This window comes from Paramisgurnus dabryanus, chromosome 5, assembly GCF_030506205.2.
Source record: "Paramisgurnus dabryanus chromosome 5, PD_genome_1.1, whole genome shotgun sequence".
Classification (NCBI taxonomy): domain Eukaryota; kingdom Metazoa; phylum Chordata; class Actinopteri; order Cypriniformes; family Cobitidae; genus Paramisgurnus; species Paramisgurnus dabryanus.
In genome coordinates, this window is record NC_133341.1 from 34816321 (window position 1) to 34842596 (window position 26276).

General features: G+C 38.7%; 1 protein-coding gene across 3 annotated transcripts in view; it reads right to left on the reverse strand.

Annotated features, from left to right (window-relative positions):
- Positions 1 to 22890, reverse strand: part of nipbla (NIPBL cohesin loading factor a) — a 49498-nt gene extending 26608 nt beyond the window's left edge. The window contains exons 1-19 of one of the 3 annotated variants that reach the window (XM_065251010.2): positions 22773 to 22890; positions 20616 to 20765; positions 17230 to 17392; positions 16570 to 16706; positions 14712 to 14808; positions 13778 to 13929; positions 13642 to 13697; positions 13061 to 13424; positions 12251 to 12976; positions 4704 to 4868; positions 4197 to 4367; positions 3834 to 3905; positions 3646 to 3735; positions 3460 to 3560; positions 2189 to 2275; positions 1817 to 2048; positions 1434 to 1585; positions 1275 to 1355; positions 17 to 117 (exon numbers count right to left, since the gene is read on the reverse strand). In XM_065251010.2, the coding sequence (XP_065107082.1) occupies positions 17 to 117; positions 1275 to 1355; positions 1434 to 1585; positions 1817 to 2048; positions 2189 to 2275; positions 3460 to 3560; positions 3646 to 3735; positions 3834 to 3905; positions 4197 to 4367; positions 4704 to 4868; positions 12251 to 12976; positions 13061 to 13424; positions 13642 to 13697; positions 13778 to 13929; positions 14712 to 14808; positions 16570 to 16706; positions 17230 to 17392; positions 20616 to 20679 (3011 nt within the window). In that variant the 5' untranslated portion in view covers positions 20680 to 20765; positions 22773 to 22890. Of the gene's footprint in view, positions 1 to 16; positions 118 to 1274; positions 1356 to 1433; positions 1586 to 1816; positions 2049 to 2188; positions 2276 to 3459; positions 3561 to 3645; positions 3736 to 3833; positions 3906 to 4196; positions 4368 to 4703; positions 4869 to 12250; positions 12977 to 13060; positions 13425 to 13641; positions 13698 to 13777; positions 13930 to 14711; positions 14809 to 16542; positions 16707 to 17229; positions 17393 to 20615; positions 20766 to 22073; positions 22751 to 22772 lie in introns of those variants that run through there. The other 2 variants (XM_065251008.2, XM_065251009.2) reach the window with 2 other exon arrangements.
- Positions 22891 to 26276: the final 3386 nt, after the last annotated feature.

Below are 26276 nucleotides of genomic sequence, written 5' to 3' on the forward strand. Positions count from 1 at the left end.
GAACTGTCATCTGTACCTGAAGTTCCTAAGGCTGCGTTTGCTGGTAGGCAGTCTGGCCAATGAAGTAAAAATCTCTTCGAGAATCAACTGCCTGTGTTTCTCGTACCGAGAGAAGACCTGAAACGCAAAGATAAACAGAAGAGCAAATTAGTCAAATCAGCATTCGGGGTATTAAAGGCGGGGTGCATGATCTCTGAAAGACAATGTTGACATTTGAAATCACCTAAACAAACACACCCCTACCCAAATAGAATCTGGACCTTCTTTTGATAAAACCCGCCCATACATACGCAACCCAGGCAATGATGTCATGTCGGTTAGTATACATCCCCCTTACTGCTGATTGGCTACAAGTGTGTTTTGGTACTTGGCTCGACCCCCTTTTCCAAATTGTTTTTAAAAAATCATGCACCCCACCTTTAAGGCTGATTTATACTTTAGTGCAGGACCTACGCCGTAGGCTGTCCGTAGCCTGACGCGCACCTCTCCAAAAACATAATGCAATACTAAAAACAACAAGCGCTGTGATTGGTCTGCTAGAAACCCTCCCTCAAGTAAAAACATATTTCGCATTTCCACTTGCAACGGTGGGTTACACAGGTAACAAACATGTAGACACCGTATACTAATTGATCCCTCCAGAAAACGCGATTATGTGATAGCATGATTTAACACATAATCAGCCAAAGTCCGCATAGTTATGCGGAGGACACATTTTTTCAAATATGTTGCACTTTCACAGCATAAATTGCAGATTTCCATGCGCAAAATATGCGGGGCTTGCATGATTTCATAATCCCTGCATTTTCATAACAAAAATCAAATATATCTTAGCAGAAAGTTGAAAAATTTTGCATTTACCTAACACAAGCGCCATGTCCCCCGTTGCCATGGGGAACGTTATGAAATGATGTGATTATGTGACGTGAACATCATTAAAAAGCTGCTAAAGCTAAAAACTGTTTTTGCAAGTTCCCGCAGTTTTTGCAAGTTTCCGCAATTTCATCGCATAAAATTGCATAAATATCTCGCATATTCCATAGCATTTAAAATAAAAAGTTCTGCAAGATCAAGGACTTTTGCCCGCTACAATCACAAAAAAACTCAGCGTTTTTCTGGAAGGACTAACTAATGACATCATATATTAGCCAGTGGGACTAAAGATATTTTGCAAAGTTATGCAAAAGATGTGTGAGCCTGAATGCTTTAGACAGCTTTTGGGATATGCCTGAAAACATTAAATCTATGGTTTTTACATTAAATGTAAAACATACCGCTGTCACCAGCTTTATGGCACAGAGCTGCAACTCGCTGACATTCTCCACAAAGAACGGAGTGATGCCCATCGAAGAGATCTGCAGAAACAAAACACAGTGAGATTGAGAGGAGGGGAGTGAATTGGGAAAAAAACGGCAATCCAGATAAACTCGTACCTGCAGTATGGTGGTGTCAGTAAGCAGCTGAATCTCCAGCAGCTCGGAGATGTTGCTGACAACGTCACAGACTTTGTTATAAAGCATGACGATGACTCGCTGCTTTGCGGTGGAGCACTTGGCTCGCTTTGCTTTTGAGCTGAGCAAGGAACCTGAGACACAACAACATGGCAGCTTCAGTATAATTTGATACTGTCAAGTGACAGCAGCAGGGTTTGAGTATATTAAGGACTGCGTGGAGAGTTTTATGCATTAGAAACGCACTTAAATATACTCAAACTAATTGTTAAGATGTCAAACATCTTGATCAGATATCCAAGCTGTTCAATATTGGATTAGGTGTGAACAGATTTTGTATGAAATAAGCACCAGAAGTATCTTACCTCCTTTAGGGTTGACCCTGTAAACCGGATCGTACTGTGGGTAAAGAGTGTTCTGCAGGTGAAATTTTGTGTACTGCAGGACCCTCTCGATCACATCCTCGATGTACACGGCTTTGGGCATGCGTATTGATGTCATGATGTTCAGCGCTGTCAGACAAGCGTCTGCCGATTTGGTCACGCGTTCCATGATAAGATCCCTCCAGAGACGTTCCTCATCCTCACCATCATTATCCTGACGGAGAGCAGAGAGGAAAACAGTGCACCATGAGCCAATGAGATTGACTTTACAGTATTCAAAATCAAATTTGTGCTCAACAAAAACTCCCTCTCAACAGCATCATCTGAAATATAAAAGTTACTAATGCTGCTCACAAGGTTCATGAGTGTAGAAAGTGTTGCCCCATCCAGAATGTTTTTCTCCAGGATGTTCAACAGTTTCACCAGCTTATCAGAGGGAATCTGGCAATTATAAGAGAGATACAACATAAAAAACAAGTTCAACACACAATGTGGACATGCAGTTACATTTACAAAAACTTTATACTTCACCCAGATCAGTGATAGAAAAAAGCTTAAAAAACAAGTCAATAAGAGGTCACCGGGATGAAATTTAGATTTATTCATCATCTAATAGATTAATGTATGGTTTGTAAGGATAAGACAATATTTAGCCGTTGCAACTTATAACTGGTTTTGTGGTCCAGGGTCAGTAATGGGGGCGACTAATTGACGGAAAATTCATTTTTCAGTGAAGTTTTTCTTTAATAGTTTTTTGGAGGTGGCTGCCTTGACCAAATTTTATATTTTCACACTACTACACAAGCAGATGTGTATTGTTTCCTGCATGAAATTGTTCGTGGAAATGGTTCAACATCATGTTCGCACTTTTAACACAACGTGACCAGTAATGACTCAAAAATGAATGATTCTTTTAAACAGATTCGTTTCAACGAACGGTTAAAACAATTCAGTCACCAAACGAATCATTCGGGGCTCAGCGAAGCATTCGGGGCTCATCGAATCATTCGGGGCTCATCGAATCATTCGGGGCTCATCGAATCATTCGGGGCTCATCGAATCATTCGGGGCTCATCGAATCATTCGGGGCTCAGCGAATCATTCGGGGCTCAGCGAATCATTCGGGGCTCAGCGAATCATTCGGGGCTCAGCGAATCATTCGGGGCTCAGCGAATCATTCGGGGCTCAGCGAATCATTCGGGGCTCAGCGAATCATTCGGGGCTCAGCGAATCATTCGGGGCTCAGCGAATCATTCGGGGCTCAGCGAATCATTCGGGGCTCAGCGAATCATTCGGGGCTCAGCGAATCATTCGGGGCTCAGCGAGTAAAACGCATAACGGACATGAAAGAGCTTTATCCGCATTTAATAAGACTTATTAATCATTACTTTAAGAAGAAGGGCGAATAATGCAAATTTTTGGCAAATTATTGATAAGTTACAAATTGGCTAGTTAATTATTTGTAAAAAATTTGTCGTTTTGACTAGCACGGTACACATGCATATCAACATTAATATTAATAATATTAACTGAAGTTACTTTGTCAAACCTTCAATAAGCTTCAATAATAATTTAATGGGGTCTTTAACAATCATAAAAGTGGTTTAAGATATTAAAGCACTTACCCTGCAGGTGATGCCCATGGCTTTAATCTTAGCAGATTCACTACCCAACTCATTCAGCTGTTGTTTCCCCAACAGCAGCTCCTGAGGGATTTCATCATCATCTGCAAGAACATGAAAGTGAAAATGAAGGCACAAAAACTATAAAGGATTTTATGCATAACCTATAAAACACACACACATACATACCCTGAACAGTAAAGTCTACATCCTCTAGGTTTTCCAAGATGTTGTCAATACTTAACAAGAACCTTTTAAACGTTGAAGAGTCCATCATTTCTGCAAAGAAAAGAAAACAGAGTGAGATTTAGCAAGCATGCTTTCAACAAAGTGACAGAGGAAATATTCAGTTCAATGAGTGAAGGAAATTGGTTTACCTTCAGGCGTTAGCTTGGGTTCATATGCTTTGCGTTTCTTTTGCCTCTCTTTTGACTTTAAACGTCTTGCAACTGAAAGAGTAAAAAATCTCACTTAACACATAATAAAGCATGTAAGAAAATACCCGATAAATTCGAACAATATTACAACACTGGCTACAATCCAAAAGAAACACTAGCCTATGAAGACTTGTGTGTGGCTTATTAGATTACCACTGGCATTACAGTGTTTCTCATGAATTCGTGGGGCATGCCACAAAATCAAAACTGTCTGCAACAAATAGATTTTTCACGCAGAGCTTTTTTCACAGTTACATGCCGAATGAATTTATTAAAGTGAATAAGAAAATGTTCTCAGCTCACCGTCACTGAGGCTGGGAGGAGGAGAGTCCTGATCAGATTCGTCGTATCGGCTTCCAGATCCTCGGCGCGCATCGAATTTGCTTTCTCTTCGATGCTCCCCAGAGCTCCTCCTGTCTCGGTCCTCGAATTCCCACGTTCTGTCACGATCCTTTTTATGACGTTTGCGAGACGCTTAGTAAGAAAAACAAATGCAGACTTCAAGTAATGCTTACATGTGCTTGGTTTTGTATCTGACCGCTCTCATTCCAACATCCAATTAACATCAAAATAAATATCCACAGGAATAATTTCTTAATTGATTTAATATTTCTGAATAATATTGACTGAGGAAATAATTTCAGAATTAGCTTTCCCTTTAAGAGGCTAGTAAAATAAAGTACCTAAATTTGTCTAGTTAGCCTAAGACTGATTGTTATTTGAAAGTAGTATATCATATCAACCGATCTGGCATTTGTAGTTGTGCATGTTGTTCAGTGTAGTATTGGAGAAGTGTAGTGCACTACTCACAGAACTGCTCGTCCTCAGAGCTGTCTTCTGCATACTTCGGCTTCTCATTAACTGTACTGCGTTTGCGTTTGTTCATCTTGACTCTCTCACACAGAGGCATGGTGGATTCGATCTCTGCCAGCAGCTCAGGAGGAAGATCCCTCAGCACGGACGGGTCTATACCACCTGTGAAGAGACTTCTGTTTAACCTACACCATCCACACAGGTTTACAACCAGGTTATAAACAATACTAAGGCTAGAGATGTACCGGATCACAGCTGATACGGATCACGACCCACAACTTGCATGTGATTCGCAGATTAATACGCAAACTTAAATAGGGATGGTTTAACATTTGCACATGTTTCACAGACTTTCAAATGTTAACAATGAAGTGATTTTTACAATTTAACCGCAAAAAGGTGCTAAACTCAGCAGTTTGCTGTACACCTAGACGCGTGTGCGTTGAATGTGTCTGGTCCAACTCCAATTAGAAGTAATCATCCTTACTTCCCTTCAAAGAACAAAACCCTTGATGTGTAAACTTTAGAGAGAGTTGCGCTACTGTGTCTCATACTGTAGTCCATGAAAATACATTTGTTGAATAGAGTAGAGCTGTAATCGGGCCTTAAAAGTTAGGCCCGAAATGACCAAAGCCCGACAGAATTTGGCCCGAACCCGAAAGTACATTTTTATTGACAGCTTTTTAAAAGCCCGAACCCGTTTACAGCCCGACTGTATTATTTAAATGTGCGCACGTACACAGCTTTTGTCAAGAATGAGTAATTTACACAGGTTTTAAGTTTATTTATTTATGACTAACTAGGCTACGCAACTTGGAAGTTAAAACAAAGAAATAAAATAAGTAATCTGTAACATCGTAACATCTCACTCTGAATAGGCCTATGCCATACACTATAAATAGGCCAACATGCCAATAAAAATTATTATTTCTTAACGAATTAAATAAAGATAATACATTCTGAATTAAGATGGGTATTTGGCAATAATGAAATTAAAATAAAGGCTCCGCGGGATTTGCGTATCCTCTGTCTAAATTATGTATTTAAGCCTCAATTAATATTTAGTTATACATTTAAAAACCTGTACTCGCCTAGATGAGGCTACATGTTTTTGTTGAGGAAAATTATTAAATCCACTGTAAATGGCTTCAGTGCGGTCCTGCGCTTACTGAAAGTGCATCCAGCAGCATTGAACTTGACCGCTGATTTACTGTGCAAAGCCGGAGCGCAAGCCCGAGCCCGTGTAAAATGTTAGAAATGAAGCCCAAACCCATCGGGTTCGGGCAAAGATCTTCAGCTCTAGAATAGAGCACTGCAAAGCAACATAGTTTATCGACTGTTTATGCTGCATCTTATTCCCGAAGCAGCGTTAGGAATTCTGTCTATGTGCGCATGGGTTTAAGTGCACTCAAAAGTGCATAAACAGAGAGATGCATTTCAAAAACCAAGCGAACATGAAATCTTTCTGTTCTTGACAGGACACATAGATTAGAGGCAAAAACCAGGTCTGTTCTTATCTTAAAGAGACAGTAACCTTAATTAACCTACTTAAGTCTGTGTCATTAATGTTAACCAAACAACCCAAGACAAAGATAAAATCACTTCTGTAGTAGTGTGTTGGGCGATATGCCCCATTTTGAAATTGTCCTATCGTCAGCCAGTGAGATCGCCAATAGTACAGAATAGTATCGGGGGGCGGGGCAATGGTTTACTCATTTATTTATTTGTTCATTTATTTGTCAATTACTCTAAGGGCAAAACCATGATGACAGCAACCTTCGTAAAACTGATGTCATGAATCCAAGTGCTTCATTAAAGTCCAGGCGCTCTTAAAGGACAAGTTCGGTATTTTAGACTTAAAGCCCTGTTTTCAGATTGTTTATGGTGAAATAGAATGGTTTTGACTGAAATGTCGACATTTTCGGCTGCCCTGAGAATTTTCGCGTGTTTGTGTTTCAGCTCAGACCTCTACAATAGGTTTAATGGTGCACTGGAACAATCCTTTCTAAAATGCATTAAACTTTCGTTTACAAAGACGTGAAACTCACCGAGTGGTCAGGGGTGTTCACTGGTATGCTCACACAAAAATCACTCCAAAAGACGCATTCTAACAGGTTTTATCGTAGTTTTTACCAACTCCATTGACATGTATTAGATGTGCTGTGAGGTACGGTATTACTCCGCGCCGGGAACTTTGTTTCTATTCTTGCAATTGGCAAAGGCGGATTAGCGCCACCACCTGGGCTGGAGTGTCTATTATTCAAGCTCTAAGCGGAAGAATGTACGGGTGTGAGGAGTTTGGGAAAATAGGTCCACAAGTTAACAACGAACGCTAAAACAGCTGTTGGAAAGCATCTTTTGCAGCGATTTTTGTGTGAGCATATCAGTGAACACCCCTGACCACTCGGTGAGTTTCACGTCTTTGTAAACGAAAGTTTAATGCATTTTAGGAAGGATTGTTCCAGTGCACCATTAAACCCATTGTAGAGGTCTGAGCTGAAACACAAACACGCGAAAATTCTCAGGACAGGCGCAAATGTCGAAATTTCAGTCAAAACCATTCTATTTCACCATAAACAATCTGAAAACAGGGCTTTAAGTCTAAAATACCGAACTTGTCCTTTAAATTTTCTGCGTGTCAGGGAGTGGGAACAACATACTCACTAGTTTTAACCCTTAGTGCACCTAACAACCTCTCTAGCGCAGTGGAAATGTCGCGAGGAAGAGTCTTAGTCATGCGCATTACAAGTTCCAATGCTAGGAGTCCATGCTGTGCGCATTCAGGTCCAAGCAAGAGTTTAAGAAGCACGCATTATACCTTGTTCACACTGTCAGTTCATATCCGATTTTGGTGCATATCCAATTTGACAGACTCACTGTCCATATTGTGTATCACAACTGTTCAGATCCAATCTCTGCGATCTGTAGCATTCTGCCGTGTTCTGGATTATATGCACTGTTTCTATGGCAATGACACGCTGGCACAACAATCTGCCTCAACGTTCCAAAGTTCGCGCCGGGGTTGCGTTTACATGACAGCATTACGTAACCAAAAAGCAACACAAATGCGATCAGAGCGGTCAGACTGAAATGGATTTCAGGAAATGTGATTTAAAAAAGGATTTCAAAACACCTCTGGATATAGCCTGAAACGGATTATAAAAAAAGGTTTTCTTATGTGGTTTTTGGCCGTTCACACGTTCTAAATGTGATTGGATTCCAATCGGATATGCACCAAAATTTGGAACAGTGTGAACAGGGTATAAGTCCAGGTGCAAGCGAGAAGGAATCTGTGCATGTTACAAGCTCTCTCGTGCAAATTGAAGCCCACAAACCCTCTCATGCGAGGAAAAGCATGCAATGCACATGTTAACTCTTTCACCGCCATTGACGAGATATCTCGTCAATTAAGAGAAAACGCTTCCCCGCCAATGACGAGATTTTCCGTCTTTCCGCAATACCTTCCGCAACTTTTTAAACCCGGAAGTATTGCCCTATGGCAAGCTGCTGCATGTCCGTGTCCGTTTTAAAGATCGCTCTGAATGGGATCTCTATGAAAAGTCCGTCACAAAAATTGAATTATCTCTGCTTTTTGCTCAAAATGTGGTGTTTTTGCAGAAACCTACCCATATTCAAAAGCTGATTACAAAAGAACCACTGAAGGTAGGATGAAACGGTTTTTTTTTTGAAAGCAGGGGGTCTGTTCTTTCATTTGGTATATTGTATGTTTATATATTTAAAGAAGAACATTTTCTGGAAGGCATTAAACTTTGGTGAAAATCAAGAAAAACGCTGGCGCTGGCTGGCAACTTATTTAAAAAAACGTTGGCGGTGAAAGAGTTAATGTAAAACTATGACGTTCATAATAATAACAACAACAAAAACAATTGTCATCAAAGCCTGCTATCAGCAATATGTCTGACGATCGTCGATACACAATTCTATCGTCTATCGGCACAACCCTATTCTGTAGCTCTAAAAAATTATAATTATATTTGAATTTATACAATAAAGACTAGATTATTAATTTGATTCGATTTCAAAAAGTGTAATGGGATCCAAAACGTGAGTTTTGTGATCTGTTACACCCCTAACTAAGGCCATGTTTACATGACAACGTCGTAGCAAAAAGTTTTTCCTTTCCCGTCCACACGACAATGCTGACAAAAAGATCAGTGTTTACATGGATTGCAGGACAACTAATAACACTGCATTATGTGTGCCAGGCCAGTAGATGACGATGGTACTTTGTAAAGAAGCACTACCCTCCTGCACACATATGCATTTTCTACAGAGCGATAAAAACAAACAATAAAAATGACAAAACAGTTGTTTTTTTTTAGAAAATGAGGTATGTTTATAAGGGACCCTGGACAATAAAGCGTCAAAACTTTGCTTAAGCATTAATAAACTCAAAAAAGCATTTTGACCAGCACAAACACAGCCCTGAATCCATATATGGCTATGTTCATGGCAAGAACCAGTTAATCCAGTCACAAATTGATCCCCACAAGTTAATCCATACACAGGTTGGGGGAGGGGCAATTTGGTATCTTCAATTTACCCAACTTATGTGTTTTTAGGCCAGTGGGTGGAAACCAAAGTACCCGGAGTAAACCCAAACTGACACAGGGAGAACCAAGGACCTTCTTGCTGTGAGGCAACAGTGCTACCCACTGAGCCACTGTGCCGCCCGTTCTCTGATATCTACATAAAAGGTGTGTGGCTTTATTAAGTACACAAATTATTAGGGATGTGCATTTATGTCATTTTTTCATTTCGATTAATCCATAGGTCTGAAGAACGAGTACTCGATTAACTGGGGGCGGGGCAATCAAAGGGGCGGGGCGTACACGTCATGGTGAAAATGAAAATATTTTGATTAAAAAACTCAAATAAAACTTAATTTTGAAGAAACTACGACAGAACAATGAAAACATACTAGATTATTAATGAATTAAATGTTTTTAACAGAAACCTCTAACAGGAAAAGCTGCGTGATGAAGTGAAACTAAAGGGTTAATAAACACAAACCGAAGCCCTTTCTATTTGACGCACTCTGCATAATATTAAGCCTTTATACAACATAAATATACAACGTGCATCTATCTGCATAAAATGCAAGACTTCAACTAAAGTTTCAACTAAGTTATCTAAAAAAAAAGAAAGTTTAACTCCCTTTGTGGATGTGCATCAAAAACAGCGCACTTTTAAACACGTCCAGTCAAAGTTCAAGCTTCATAACATTAAGCAGCTTTAAGTGTTTTGCTATCATGCGCGTTTAGCTGTGTCGTGTCGTCCTCTTACCTCAGTCAAGATGTAATGGTAATGCTCGTATGGCTCTCTGGTATCTCTTGACATTTGATGTTTAAATATGAGATGATAATCCATTGAACTTTTGACGGCGCTGTACATTTTGCACCTGACTGACTGTATTTCCGAAAATCACGACATCCTTTTAAACCATAGTGCCTCAGTGATGTGAGTTGTGGCTGGCTTCACGGGATCGGCGGGCTGGCGGGCTGCCGCGCATTGCGCGGATCGGCGGGTTTCTGTTGTGCGGTTGCGTGGAATTATCTGTTTGTTTTTGAATCACGCATGGTAATGTTACTGATGTCATACGTCGGTCTGCGTAGCTTGACACGACGTCAAACACGCATCTCCAGACCCAGTCTTTACTACCACATGCGCTTGTAATGCTAACCAGACATCCAATGCCGCCATATCCACAATAAATAAATAAATAAACCCACATGATCATCGTTTTCGTGATCGATCATCGATGCCACGTTCGAGTACTCGAGCAATCGAGTACTCGTGCCCATCCCTACAAATTATCCAGAAATGTTTTTAAATGTCCATTTACAACTCATTTATAATGAAATGGTCTATTATTACCTTATTTGAAAGGGTCATGAATAATAATGTTGAGATTTGCTCTGATTGGCTGTTTCACAGAGCAGCTCCTTTCGACAGCTCTGTGTGTTTGTAAACAGACCTTATGTTCGAGCCTGGATTAGACGAAGATACAAAATTTGAGGAATAATCAAAAGTTGGAGATTGTGAATGGACGTTTCTAAGTGGCACGTTTGTGTTTTTTTAGTATGGACCTGCAAAGTGTAACCGTACGTTAGCATAGTAGGAGCCGATGGTGTAGTGGGCACCGCTTCGACATGTGGTGCTTTCGCACTTTTAGGACTTCAAAACGCTGTTGCTATATAAGCAAACATACAAACTGGACATTAACTTTCAGTTTATGGTTGAAAACGGCAACTTAGTGCAAGTTAATATTAAAACTAAAAAAGTCTTTCAACAGTCTACTAACTTCCCTTTTTAAATAGTGCTTATATGGCTGTCACAATTATGAAATTTGGCTGACGGTTAATTGTCTAATCAATTGTGATGATTATGACGATTAATTGCCTGATTTATTGCTTTGACATTTAATTCTCATACATTTTTTGTTTGTTTATGAAATCATTTTCACACGTTGTGATTATTTAAATTAAATCTTTTTCAAGGTTTACCTGGCAATAAATATTAATACTAGGGATGCTTAACGATTAATCGTGATTAATCGTTAGCAGAATAAAAGTTTTTGTTTACATCATATATGTGTGTGAACTGTGTATAATAACTTTGTATAAATAAATGTACACACATGCATGTATATGTTTTAGAAATTTTTACATGTGTATATACATTTGTATTTTTATGTATCATTTATATTATATATAAATACTTAATATATAAAAAAAAAATCTTAAAATTATACATGAATGTGTTCATATTTATATATATATACATATTTATTATACACAGTTTACACACATATGTGATGTAAACAAAAACTTTTATTCTGCTAACGATTAATCGCGATTAATTGTTTAGCATCCCTAATTAATACACATAACACCTATTTAAAATTAATCTGATACGGTCTCATTTATACAGGCGCTGCAGCTCCCCCTTGTGTTTTTTAGAGAGATGTGCAATCATTGTGGTGATCTAAAATCATTGCGATGAGGTCAAACAATCGTGATGAGACGATTATTTAATCATTGTGACAGCCCTAAGTGCTTATATGTTGAATTTCTGTTTTTAACTGATAAATACTTTTTAAATAAATAAATAAACACTTGTGACAAACCCTCATCTGTAATAATGGTTCAACTGAGTAGCATTACCCTATTCTTTAACAGTAAATTTATGTTTTACTGTACAAGCGAATATGCTACTACTATTAAAGAAATCTACTGAATATTATTTTGTAATCCACAATAAAACAAACAAATGACATCTTCCCATAAGAGCAATTTCCTCAATTTTCTAAAAGTCCTCTTTGGTGGACACAAAATCCCAATGCAATATCTATTCAGCTCGGCACCCCAAGAAACACATTTCACATAATTGCTTCAACACAAACAGCCAAGAAACACAAATCCCTGTCTGGAGGTTTAATCCAAAACAATACGCCATCTCAAGATGCACAGGACACCTGTCATTTAAACTGCTATATAGCAAAGATAAAGGAGTTCCCCTACCTTTCCCAGATCTCCCAGAGGACAGTCTGTTCTTGCTGGACTTGGAGCCACGCGAGTCTCTCTCTTTCATGAGCCGTTGCACCTCGTCAATGGAGAGCTTCTGCAGAACAACCACAGGCTTGACGCCTTTCATCACATCAACCTCGGACTCCAGTCTATCCAGTCGCACGCATGGCTGCTTCCAACCATCTGGAACATCTCCCCCTCCGTCCTTCTTGATTTTTGGGATGGTGAAGTTCTTCAGCGCTCCAGAACCGGTGTTTTCACCCAGCATGTAAGGAAGAAGCTCAACGGGTTTACTCCCCGACTGGGCAGCACGCTGTGTGCTGGCATCGCTGTGGCGACCCTCAGGCCTGTGTTTCTGTCGTGGGGTATCGGGCTGCTTGTCATCGTTGCGATGCCGGTGTTCGGGGGCATGGTCGTGCTTGTGCTTGAGAGCTTTCGGGGTGACGCCCTCCTGCGGCTCTTGAGGCCATCGTTGAGCCTCGCTGGCAGGGGTGGGCACGCCCATGCAGGCATCCTCTACCCTGCCCACCTGTTCCAAGCTGACCTGGAGACCCGGCCGACTGGCGCTGGTACCCGCGGCGCTGGCCTCTTGAGGGGCTAGCCTGTGGCCTGCATTAGCCCCACCTCCTCCACCTGAAGCCCCAGAGCCCGAACCCGCAGTGCCAGCCGCGCCAGGCTCCTGAGGATGAGAATCCTGTTTGCGCTTTTTCAAAGGTTTATCTAAAAAAAGACACAAACAATAAGGGAAATGCTTTAATTGCTCACACAAGAAAATAAGGCTGATTTGAAGACACCACTGCCTACCTTTGTCCTGGACCTCTTTAGCGCTGCGCTCCGTTTCCATGGCTGCTTCACTTTCCATCCTTTCTATTGCAGCCAGCGCCTCCACAAGTTCTCCCTCAGGGTCCGAGCCCGGGTACATTCCCTCAAGCCCCACATCCGCAGGCCGTGACCGACGCAGGGAAAGTTTAGTGTGGTCTTTTGCAGGTGAGCCCACGATATCATACACCGCCGCTTTATCGGCTTGCTCGCGTTCCCCCTCGCCAGGCTTCAGACCACGCTGCTTGTCCGGAGAGCCGAGGAGCATGTCTGAAGCCCCATCACGAGGAGGGGTGTAGGGTGGAGATGACTGCAGGATATGAGACGCCGTGAATGTTCTCATCTGATCCTGATGGTTCAGAAAAGAGAGACATTTAGGAACAAAATAAGCTGTTACAGTGGATCATACCAACTGTGACAGGGTACTTTTTGGCACAGGAAAATAACCATTACTGTAAAGCCTAGCCTTAATATTAAACCCCCAGATGGCAAAAGAAACATGCATAATAAATTTTTCATAATACACCTGTTGAAGCTTAATATAAAACAGAAATGTGTCTTCTAACCTTGTTCTCATGAACATTTCTCATGCCACCTGGAACCATTGGACTTGCTACTGAGCCTGTAAATGCAGAAGTAAGAATAAGCCACAGAATCGACAAACTCAAAAAGCAGTTGTATAGCATGCGTTTTCATCCAAACCTGGCTGTATGTGCTGGTGGCTGTATGCTGGAGGGTGGGGGTACTGTCTGTAACCAGCAGCGGGACTTTGGGGGGCGTAAGGGCTGGGCACCGGACTGCTCTGCTGGGGCAGAAAACGTCCACCAGAACCGGACTGCCCTGGTACAAAACGCCTAAAACAAAGAACAAGAGAGGTCACGTTCCTTGTGGAGATCAAAAGATGTCAGAATTGGCGGAGAGGGTCAAAAAAATTACATTTATTTACTTAATGACACTTTTATTCAAAGCGACTTAAGGGAAAATTCAACATCTTGTACTTAAAGCCAAAGGTAAAATTTCATTGCAGTGTTAAACAAACTTAAACAGTGGAAAGTTGGGGTTAACGATGAAGTCAAGGGTGTTTGGTGCAAACCTTACAAAAAACTATACTTGTGTGCATCTCGAGACAAAACAATGGCACTTATATATGTTAAGATGTCAGTGCAAGGTATATTTAAATTAAAGCAGCTCAAACATGCATTTTTGGACTAGGATAAGCCCTGTCCGGGAAACCGTCTCTAAAGTGTTTTACGTCTAAATTGGAACACAAACACAATTTGTTTATATTTTCTTTCTGACTTTAAAAATGTTTGATCAAACAAGCAAAACCTTTCATTCACATTGTTTCAAGCCTATATCACCAGCTGATATGCAGATTAATGCTAGTGCACATAAATGACAAAACTTTCCTGAGTGAACAAATAAATAAAATCTTTTAGCTTGCACTAATGAGTTAATGCCAAATCAAACAAACAGTAAGACTGAACCGGTCATAACGTTGTTATTGAAATATGAAGCATTATGGCTATATCCAGAAGTAACACCAGTTGCTGGTTTTGTACAATGTGAAACTACTGGACTTCCCACAATAGGAATCTTAAGTTCATGCTTAAATAAAACTAAATAAGAGGCTCACCCAGATGGACTATGGGACATGGATGCCTGCTGGTAGTTGCCAGAGACTGGGCTGTGCATGATTTTATATGGGGGTGCCATTGACTGCTGGCCCATACCTGAAACATCAGAGAGATTCTGAATTACTATCAACACAAGCAGGAAAATATCTGTTTAAAAAACACATTTAAAAAACACCTGTACATTTACATTACTTTTTAGGATTTGATTATTCTTATTTTTCAGGAAATGTACAAATAATTTCTAAAAACATAACAAATGTGACATCATACACCTCTAGTGTAACAGTTCTGCATTGCATGCTTTGACATATTACAGCAACAGGTTTTTCTTGCTCCTCAGTTTGATGTACTATGCAGATTACCACAACAACACAAATTCCTGGCACATACAGTAGTGTGTCCTAGGTCACCATGCGACCATTAGATTGGTTGGTTTTGCCATGAAATAGTGATCAAATTTCCTTAATTTTCTGTTTGTATCTTAATGAATTAAACAAATAAATGAAGAAAAATGAATATGAAGTGTCATTAAAAGATATTTATATCCCGTTTTATGCATACGCAAGTGTCCACACCCCAAGATTTTTGTAACCGTGCATAGGTCATGCATGGGCATACAGGAAAATGTAGCAATAGCCCAGGAGATGCATTGCATTTTGACGCAATGAGCACGTGCCAAGTGTCGGTGTACATGTAATAAACTATACTTTGCAAGGCTGTGCATACACGTAAAAAAAAAAGATTATACTCTGTATATAAGTTATTACATGTATAAAATGTGCAGAGGATAACCAGTCCTTAACCTCCTAAAGCCCGAGCTTTGGTTTGGCTTACATTTAGATTTCTTCCAGCTATTTGGGGTTAGAAAAAAACAATAAATATAATAACCAAATTTTTTTTTTTTAACATTGTCCACGTTTGTGTACAACAGGTTCCAGTTACACAGAATTAACCATTATGCTGCGTTTACACCAGCGTTGGTAGAGGTGTCAAGGATGAGTGATTTCAATGTTAAGTCAATGTGAAGACAGGTCTTGCGGCGCGAATAATGCATTTGGCGCGGCACGGTAGACGCAATTCCGCCCCATTCGCGCTACTTCGCGCGAAAGATGCTTTTTGTGCATTTGCGTTTGTTGTGAATTTGTGGCTGGCGCCCGAGTTGACAAATTTTAGCTTTGGTGGATTTTCGCGCCGCGTTAACCAATCAGGGGCCTTACTAAAAGTCTATGTATGCACAAAAGCCAAAAATGGCATACGCCCAAAAATATTAAGACTTATAAAACAAAGCAATGTTCCCTTTATTAATCACAGATCACCTGCACGTGTGCGTACATAAATCATCCTCATATGCCGCAATGCAAGCCCATTCTCCCATTAAGTAAATTTTTTATAGATCATAACCTATAAAATTTCCAGCCCTGTTTTGTGCGTACGCACACTTTATAAATGAGGCCCCTGTGGCTGGTTGCATAAACATAGCCGTGATGTTAAGAATGCGTCTTAAGATTGATTCTGATTGATTCTGACTAACTAGCAATTAGATAGGGCTAATCAGTCTTATTATTTGGATTTAAATTAGACCAATCTACATTTCTATATAACATACTTAAAACAGTTATGATCAGCCTTGAAGAAAAAATTCATGACTAACTTTTAAGACTAGTCTTAAAGTTTTATGCAACCGGCCACAGGTCTTAGGAGGTTAAAGATGTTTATATTCAGATATACCAGAAATAAACAGCACCACACTGTTTGTAAACAACTCTTTAACAGCAAACAGAATACAAGCATAACATGTGCACCATCAAAAGGAATAAGTTAACTAAACACCTGTGTCGTGGTTGGGGTGACTCTTACCCGCCTGTGCTGGATACTGCGGAGTGCTGGGTGTGCTCTTGTTTCTGAAGATGTTTGGGTTTCTGGACAGCAGGAGCTGCAGCAGAACTGGTACATCTCCCTCCAACTCATCACTGCCCAAACTGTCCTTCAGCTCTCTATGGAAAAAGATCAAAGGATTTACACATTAAGGCTTGGTTTTACAGATACAGCTTAGCTAAAGCACCAGGTCTTAGTTAAATTAAGATGTTTAAGCATCTTTAATAAATATCCCTAAGTGAAAGACATAACTGGTGTGTATCTTGAGACAAATCAATAGCAGTGGCATATTTAAAGATCTGTCAGTACAAGTTATTATAAGCTGAGACACCTCAAACATGTGTTTTAGTCTAGGACTAGCCTCAAGCCTTGTCTGTGAAACTGAGGGTAAAGGTGTTTTTTCATAAAAAGGAGTATTGTTTTATCAGAAATCAAAGCTTCATAGACCAAAAAGTAAAAAACACCTAAACCAAAATGTAAGTCATAGCCCACAATCACCATGAACTGTCATTATGTGAAAATGATGTGTATCAGTACAGACAGTCATAGGCAAGACAGGCATGGACAGGTGTCAAAGAGTATGCAGGCGTTGTGGTATATATCAAGGGCAGAAGAGAGGCGTAAACACAAGCAGAAACTCACATGTGCTCCGTGGAGACCTGGCTGAGTCCGCTGGCAAGTTGAGAAACCAGAGTTTCATCCCTGCAGCCCATCAGATGGCCCACTTCCTCAGCTACATGCCCACTGTACAGGCTCTTAGTGGTGGTGCCCGGTAACGGGGAGGGCAGGGGCAGCTGGTTCAGCACTGTACACAAAAACAATGTGTGCGGATGAAACATGTTTTGATTATTAAAGTCCTTGGGGACAAAATCTAGAAGCCATCTGTCGTCACTGATGCTCCAAAACATCGTATCTCAAAAAATTATAATGAAATCTTAATCGCTTTTATGCTTACTAAAAAAATATTTTTTCTTACGATTTTTGCCTTTATTAAACAGCGAATAAGGAGAAGACAGGAAAGTACAGGGAAGAGAGAGGGGTATGTGATCGGCAAATGACCACAAGCCGGGAATCGAATTCGGGTCGCCGAAAGTGCAAAAGCACCACATGTCGGAGCGCTGCCCACATCAGCTCCAACGCTTACTAAACAACTTTACTGAAAGTTGTTTTATAATGTTTGGAATAAAGGATATATGAATAAATAAAAATACATAAATATAACTATAATATTGTTATAAATGGGTAGAATTTGGAGTGAGCTGTAGTGGTCAATTGATGGGGGGAGTATGGACGATAGCGATATTGATAAAAATCATGTTAAAAAGTAAACAATCGCCCTATTTAGACAGGATCAGTTGTACAGGGGGACGTCTGAGAAAATCGTGCTTCTCAGAGGTCCTCTGTGTTTTTAATCCCATCCTAATTGGCCATGTCTATGTTTTTCTCTGATGACCTCCGTAAAAATTCCAGAGCAATTTACCTAGTTTTCGCTGAACTCAGAGGTCCTCTGAGAAACTAAATCCCTTCCGGATGCAAATGTCTGTGTTTACCCACAATATCTTTTAAAAACGCGGTTCTTTTCCTGTTTTGGCCAACATGATCTGCCGTAAGGTCTTACTAATGCACGTATATTGTACTTCTTGAGTCCCATTCATTCAGACATGGATGTTTTTTTTTCCATTCAGCGAAATAAAATAATTAAATCAAGATGAATATCAAACACTGTTAAGACTGGCCACTGTAATATCAGTATAAGGTAAACTCAACCTTATTTTGTTAAACTTTGGAATGGTAATGTTAATTAATAAATATAATAAAATTGTATTAATCATTATTTCTTCATTTCTTTGGGTTTATTATAAGCAGTCAGTTATATAAAACACGTAGGCTACTTCAGTAAGATTTCTATAAGTTCTTTTGATTTGTTAAAATTAAATTAATAAATTACATGTTCTGTAATAATTTAACATTTAAAGCAAAATATCAAACATTACAAACACGCGTATCCAGAGCACGTGATCTTCGGAAATGCCCAAATAAATGAATCACCCACCCCTGGAATAGTCTGAGAATTTTATTCCTGTCCAAATCGGTAAATTAAATCACAGACTTCGTGGGGGACATGTTTAAACTCAAACGTCGTTTGGAAAACTAATCCCGTCCGAATAGTGCTAATGATGGGTCATTTCACTGTCTGTGAACCGTGACTTTATAGCGGAGTATCTTTTCATTAGGAACAGAAAGATTCATTGACCGATGCCGATTAAAAAAAAATCCAATTATTGTCCAATATACTGCCATATATTAGTCAATTACTAGTTAGCAGTATGGTCAAAATCTTGATAATAATATTGCTTCATTACAGTTGTAATATATATTTAAATCTAGGGATGGCGAAAACTAAAAATTTTCTTGACCGGCCACCGAGCCTCATTAGCCGGTTGAAACCGGTTAACCGATAGGCCTATTAGTTAAAAAAATATATAATAATTTAAAAAAAATAAAATATTATATATATATATATATATATACACACTCACACACACACATAGCTCACAACACTTTTTTTAAATCCCCTACAGCCCGGAACATGAGTCCCGCAAACGTGGCGCCGAATCAGAGGACAAATGGCTGCTTAGTTTCGAAATAGTTTAGGTACAAGGTCGCATTGAAAATAAAGGCGTTTGTGAAGCTTATTTGAAAATTGCAGCGGCTCATTTAAGAAAATGACAGCTCCGAAGAGACTGCGCTTTATTTTGAGGTGCTAACAATAATAAAGGAAGATGATTATCATCATCACCTTATCTGTTACCACTGATATGTAGATGTAATATATTTCCAAATCTAAACCCATCTTATGCAGAATGTTGCCTAATAGACTGCAACACGATAAAACCAATGGATAAAACGTGCACCTTCAGAATGCAGAAAAGACGCACCGGCCAATTGGGTCTCGCACCGCACTGTGTGCAAGAAAGCCTTTGTCTGTTCTAGAACAAATGTAGCAAAGATATGAAATGCTAATGTATGAGGCATATAGGCCAACGCTGAGTTGTATTCATTTATGATGAGGTGCGTTCTAGTTAACAATGCAATGCAAGTGAACGAGCCGTGCCGGCGCCTTCATGCACAGACCGGTTATTATATACTCTGCTATATTTGCTTTTCATTTATTAAATACATGCAATTGGTTGATGAAACATTTATTAAAATTAAGATACAATTTATACAAAAAGAAATTCACTTTAAAGAAATGCTTTCTACAAAACAAAACTTAATTAAGTGGTAAAAATCATGTCTGAGGATTTACAGAAACAAAACTTACTCTGCACTTTACTGTTAGCCTAAAAGACGTAAATGTTAATAATTTGGAACACAATCAGGAGAGACTTTAATTTATTTTATTGCTGTATTTGATTTAGGCCTACTATTCAAATAAAGGAATTTATCAAAAATAGCCTGTAGCTTTTACTTTTCGCAAACCTTGTGAGCGTGCGAAACCAAACGCAGTGACCTTGCGCCAAATGTTTTTTATTGGTTTATTAAGTACAAACAGGCCAGTTATGAAAAACTGAGTGTGAGGGATTTATTCACTTCACACAAAAAGATCTTGGAAAGAGATGATTAACTGTAGTAGCGTTTACTCCACTGTCTATAATAGCCTAATTTAGGGATCACTTTTTTTAAGCGACAACTTTGACCAGTTAACGTTGACACGGTCAACCATCTGTCAAACGGTCATCGGTTAACATCCCTAATATCATGTGATGCAAACACCAGCTCATATGTTATACAACCATAAAGTCATATATATTATTAGATAATTCAGTAAATTACATAATATTTACTTAAATCACCTACTGAGAAAATAACCAGTCAGTAATATAAATGAAAAAGTCTGACATCAATGTGCAAAAACTCCATGACTTTACATACAACTATAATTAACAAACCCAGTATAAAACTCAAAAAATACAAGTGGGCAGGACCTGTTGCAGTAAGTCATCGTGTGTAATGTGTGTACTTACAGTCAGTGAGACCAGCAATCCCAGCGAGGGTTGTAATGGGCACATGCGGCATGTCCCCATTCATACTGACGGCTGGCCAGAGAAGTTCTACACACACAGAGTTCCTCAAAGAGATTTATATGCTGACCATCCCTCACATTTCACTCAATCCTAAAGAGAAAAAAGGAAAGTTTGCATGAGTTTTTTTGACATGGGACTTTCTGGGAAAACACATCTATTCTGTTCAGTCAGTCCAGCCTTGGGCAACAGGAGGGTTTTCCTAAATAGATCAAAACCTGTTTCAAAACATACACTCTACTTCCTGGCATGAATGCCATCGGGGAGAATCAGTCCACTTAGACGCATTGTATTGATTTCTGTGTACACCAACTATCACACGGAGAAGCATTATGGTAAACAGATGACATCTACAAAAGTGCAGACAGCCTGACGGACACACCCCCTAAAGCCTGGCAGAGGATGGTCCACCGACACACCCCTCGATTAGATATGCTGGCCCAACCATGTCTCCCTCAAAGGGACAGCTGGGTGTTGGACAGCTCATGGTAGGCACAAAAGAGCAGATGCAAAAAAACACTGCAAGTCTGCTAAACTTTAATGCTGAATGTATAACATAATACTATCGTATTTTATATGCAATAACGTTACTTTAAATACAAACAGTAAGATGCATATTTATGAATAACAGTAAGTTTAACACAAAATAATGAAAGCCTTTTCGTAAATTCACGAAGGCAGCTGTTAAACTGGTCCAAGAATGTACTTCCGCATCCGGGCTACTTACAGTACATTAATATTCATGACTCATTTGCATGTGATACAGTATTCGGAAGGTAAACTGCAGAATGAGCTGATGACAGATAACTCATGCACGAGGGAGGCTTGCATTCACACCAGTTATCCCCCGACCCTTTATGTGTCAAATATTTCACTTAGTTCTGACCATAAATCCATTCTGATCGCTTGCATGCATACTTAAAATAAAAACACAACAAGCAATTGCATATGATGACACTGAAAAATCCAATCTGCTCATAACAAGTCGATATAAAATAAAACTACAAAGCTAAGGAAGAATTACATCCTCTAAAGCAATCTCAGTTTCTACTTCTAACCACTTGGCGAAAACGACTTGCAGAGGAAATGAGACTGGGAATGCAAATGTATGCTTTTTACTATTTAAAACAAAACATGGCTCCTAAACGTGACCTAGTCTAGTCAGAAAAAGTGACAAGTCACAAGTGTAGTGATGATTCACATCTGTACACGCATGGCGACACAAAACGACCAAAACACAGTGTTGACAAAACAGGAGTCGATCACTGGAGAGTGAAACCATTCATCCTCAAAGCGTCACGCTGACGCTTTATAGTCATTACGTTCATCGGACATAAATCGTGGCTAACGTATTTTCAATAAAGTATGAAGTTCAGTTTGTAAACATTTAGCATAACTCACATTCAAGCCTTTTGTGGGTTAACGAGAGATGACAGACGTTACACTGTTTCGTCTATTAGCAAAGCACTAGCTAACTAGCGAGTTAATAAGATTCCGTGGAGCAGCTCGCTAGTTAGCAATGATCTGATATGAGGGGTTCATTTGTTATCAAAATCCGGGTCGGTTGTATTCCTTAGTCGTCTATTAAATAACCCAGTTGGTTTGGGGATAAACTGTTGGTGAATCGTTCGGTCATTTCGTCAGAACAACCGATACGCTAAGGCTAAAGCTAACTCGGCTACGCACATCGTTCTATCCCCCCTCGCGAACAAAAAAACATTTTTTTCACTTTCCCTCGTTCTTCAGCGCGACTGTACGTCGCACAACGATACGTTATCGGTCATTTCAGCGCGTACGGTATATTTGCGAATAATCCGTTTGCGTTTTCCAACGGTCGCACAAAAACACTCGTCCGTGTTTGTGTCGCGAGGCCTAGGCGAGTTTCCCAGAAGCCTCGGACTGTGCGCATGAGAGCGACGCCGGGTCACGCGCTTCCAGCCACGGGCGCGCGCCGGAGGAGAAGCACTAGCCGAGCCGTTGCGACGTCCGTCTACCTCAGAGGCGTTTCGTCGAGGAAAAACAAACGGAAAGCTGCCGAAATAAAGCAAGGGAGCGCGAATAGAGGCCTAAGGAGGAATTGTGAGGTGATAATATATTTACCTTATCTTGGGGTAACTTCAAAGAAGAAAAAATAAGGGGACTGTTGTTGGGATGAGAGGTTGGTTTGTCGGTCTGCTGTAAGTCTCTGGCTCCCCCTCTCTGCTATAAAAAGATCAGCGCGGGCTAGCGGGGTTTCATTAGCCGAGACAGCTAACAACAAGCCAACTCTATCTTTACATCTGGGGTGGGGGAGGTCAAGCTTTTTCCCTTAAAATTTTATATGTATTTCAAAGTGGACACGACACAAATGCAGCTGTTATTCAGCCACGCTGGGAAATGTTGTCCATTTAAAACATTTGCGTAATGTTTCAAGCCTTTGTTTTCAAACAAACAGCCACGCAACTGTTGGTTTGTCGAGGCTGGCACAATTGTTGATTGACCGGAAACGCAAATACGTGAATATTTTCCCTCAGACACAGATGTGATGCTTTCATTTAGGTGGAGAATGTAACTGAACTCATAACACAAATGATTTGATGAAACACTTTACATATCGGCATCTTTTTTTACATCTATTTCAACATACATATCCAGTTTTGAAGGCAAATAACATAATTAATATTTGTTAATTGCAGGCAAAATTTAAATTCTAATTATTTCTATCATGCTTTTCATTTTTATTTTGCATTGTTGCTAAACAGCTTTGCAGAAAATACTTTTTAAACATGGTAGAAACAAGGAAAAGAGTATAGGAATGTGAAAAAAAATGTATTATAGAAAACAAAAAAATAAATATATAGAGTAAATGACAGTATAGAATTTATGTTATAATGAAAAAAAACACCAAAGAAATGTAATAACAACAAAAGATTAGATCTGTTTTTTTTTTTACAAATTTTTGTCCATCACAACAGTACATAAATATTGTGTTGGGTTGTCACGTTTCAGATTGGATACAAACAATACAATTTATTTATATTTAGTTTTTGTTATTTAAAAAAAGAGGAAAGTATTTTTGTATACAATTGGTTATCCTCCTATATACAGTTTTAGCAACAACAACATAAACAAACAGCTTTTGTTGACAAAACGCAACTTCTGGTAGATTTCCACATAGAATCAATCAATACAGTAATGCTTTTACAGTAGTTTATTTCTGATAACAATGGAAACAAAATGACAAGTAAATTACTTATATAAAGTTTATATAGTTATATATAATATCAAAGTGTATAAACTATTACATTGAGCTTACGTTACTGTGTAAAATTAATGTATACAATGTAAACTATAGGTCCTTGAATCCTTGCCAAACCTCTCTGCACAGTTGTGATCAATGCTTCCCTTGTCTTTAGCAAACCAAACATTTTATGAAGGTATTTGTTTCAGAGATCAGTTTAGCCAATAGCCAGACCAAAATAAATTTAGACTGGAAGTTCACTTTGGTTCAGTGCGTAATCGCGACAACGCATGTGCGTCCGATGAAACCATCTACTTTAGCACAAAAGTTAATAGGTTTGAACCCAGGGAACTATGGAAGTTTTTTTCGGTACAGATGTGAAGCTAAGGTTCATCCAAACATTTGTCGCTTTTTTGTAGTAAAAAACATCGCTGGGTTCACTAAATCTAAAGTTGACAACACTGCCCCAGACACGTGAGCAAGTAAATTTCATGCACTGATTAACATATAATTTGCATGCAAGTTGACTTTGAAAATGATAACTATGAAATAAAAGTGAACATAAAATGAAAAGTGAACTTTTGTCACTATTATTGCGTAAGTATTAATAAATTATATATAATAATGTATGTAATAAATAATTTTTTACATTTGCCTTTTCATTTTAATGCTGTCTTGCCATGAGATTGTAGTGAAAATGAAATGTCAATTCATCAATTGTTTTTTTTTTTATTAACTTTTCACTTTACCTGGGAAGATGCTTTATCACCTTGAAAATTAAATAAATTAATTACATTTTTATTTTGGCGCATATTTTTACATACAATCTTCTAAAATGAAATGGTAAATTTGGCTTTAATTAAAAAAAAAAATTATTTATTTTTTTAAATTGGCAGATAAAACCTTCCATAGGGAACCTTGTAAGACACCCTAAGTTGGATTGAAGCGTCTGCCAAATACAAATACATTTAATGTGAGTTGTCCTTAGCACGTGAAAATGACAGACTAAAACATCACGTAATATTTTTGTTCTTGTCGCCTGTTCTTCAAACACTAGGAGAGAGGAGGTGAAAGGTTATAACACGCATAGTGCTATTCTGCTGTCTCTGTACTTACAGAGTTTTACTGCTAGATGGCGACGTAGCACAAAAGTTCAGGGTAAATTGAAGTTTGTGTAACATAATAAACACAAAACTGTCTTGTCAGTTGCTCTGTCTACTTTAATCAAATGGTACATTTTGCACATTTATTATTTTGTTGCTACTGTGTGCATATTTCTTTTGTGCTTTATAACATTATTATGGTTATTATAATAATGTGTGCATTTAAATACGTTATGCATCTCCTCTGAACGATCCTGGTACTTTGTATTATAGCACTTCTTATTGCCTCCTCAGGACAAATCACTTTTGTAGTTTTACTCCTTTGTATTATTTGGCACACTGTTAAACATTTCTGTATAAATTACAGTATTATTGGCAGCTGTTTGCCAGTAACTTACTGTAGATTTAATTTTATGTTATTTACTGGCAACAGTTTGTTCAAAGTTAAATTAACATTAAACATTATCAAGTCTTTATCTTTACAGAATAAAACTAAAATAACAAACTCATGCAAATAATTCTGGGAACCAAATTTGGGGAAAAAACAGGAAAGGGTTTATGAATATTTCTGTTTCTTAGAATCCTTTGCATGAGGCTGTTTTTATAGGTTTTTATAAGATAAAAACTTGTTAATTGTTCATTTAACAATCTGTTGCCAGTAATAACACACTGTAAAAAAAATCCGTAGAAATTACAATGTTATTGCAGCTGGGTTGCCGGTAATTTACCGTAGATTTAAATTTATGTTATTGACTGGCAAGAGTTTGTTCAAAGTTAAATGAACATTTAACATTTACAAGTCTTTGTCTTTACAGAGTAAAACAACTTTTGCCAGTAAATAATATAAATTTAAATCTACGGTAAATTACTGGCAACCCAGCTGCAATTTTTACGGATTTTTTTACAGTGCATTTAAATCTACAGTAAGTTACTGGCAAAATGCTGCATACAGAAAATTATTTACAGTGCAACATTGCATCTAAATACAAATAAATGTTAACCACTTAAAATGAACACAAGCAGTGAGAGCAGACTTGACAACAATGATCTGTGGATTTAAACATTCCTTTATTCTGTTTATTCAAACTACATTCATCTATAATGTCTTGGAATAATATCCATTACATCATGAACTTTTCAAATAAATTCATACATTGTCTGAATGACTTCACAGATTTGAACCTGGTATACAAAAAATACACTTTTATTGTGTTGCATGAAAACATTGTTCTGTGTTGGTGTTTTTGGACCCAATATTTCACTTTCCAACTAAAGCTTCCA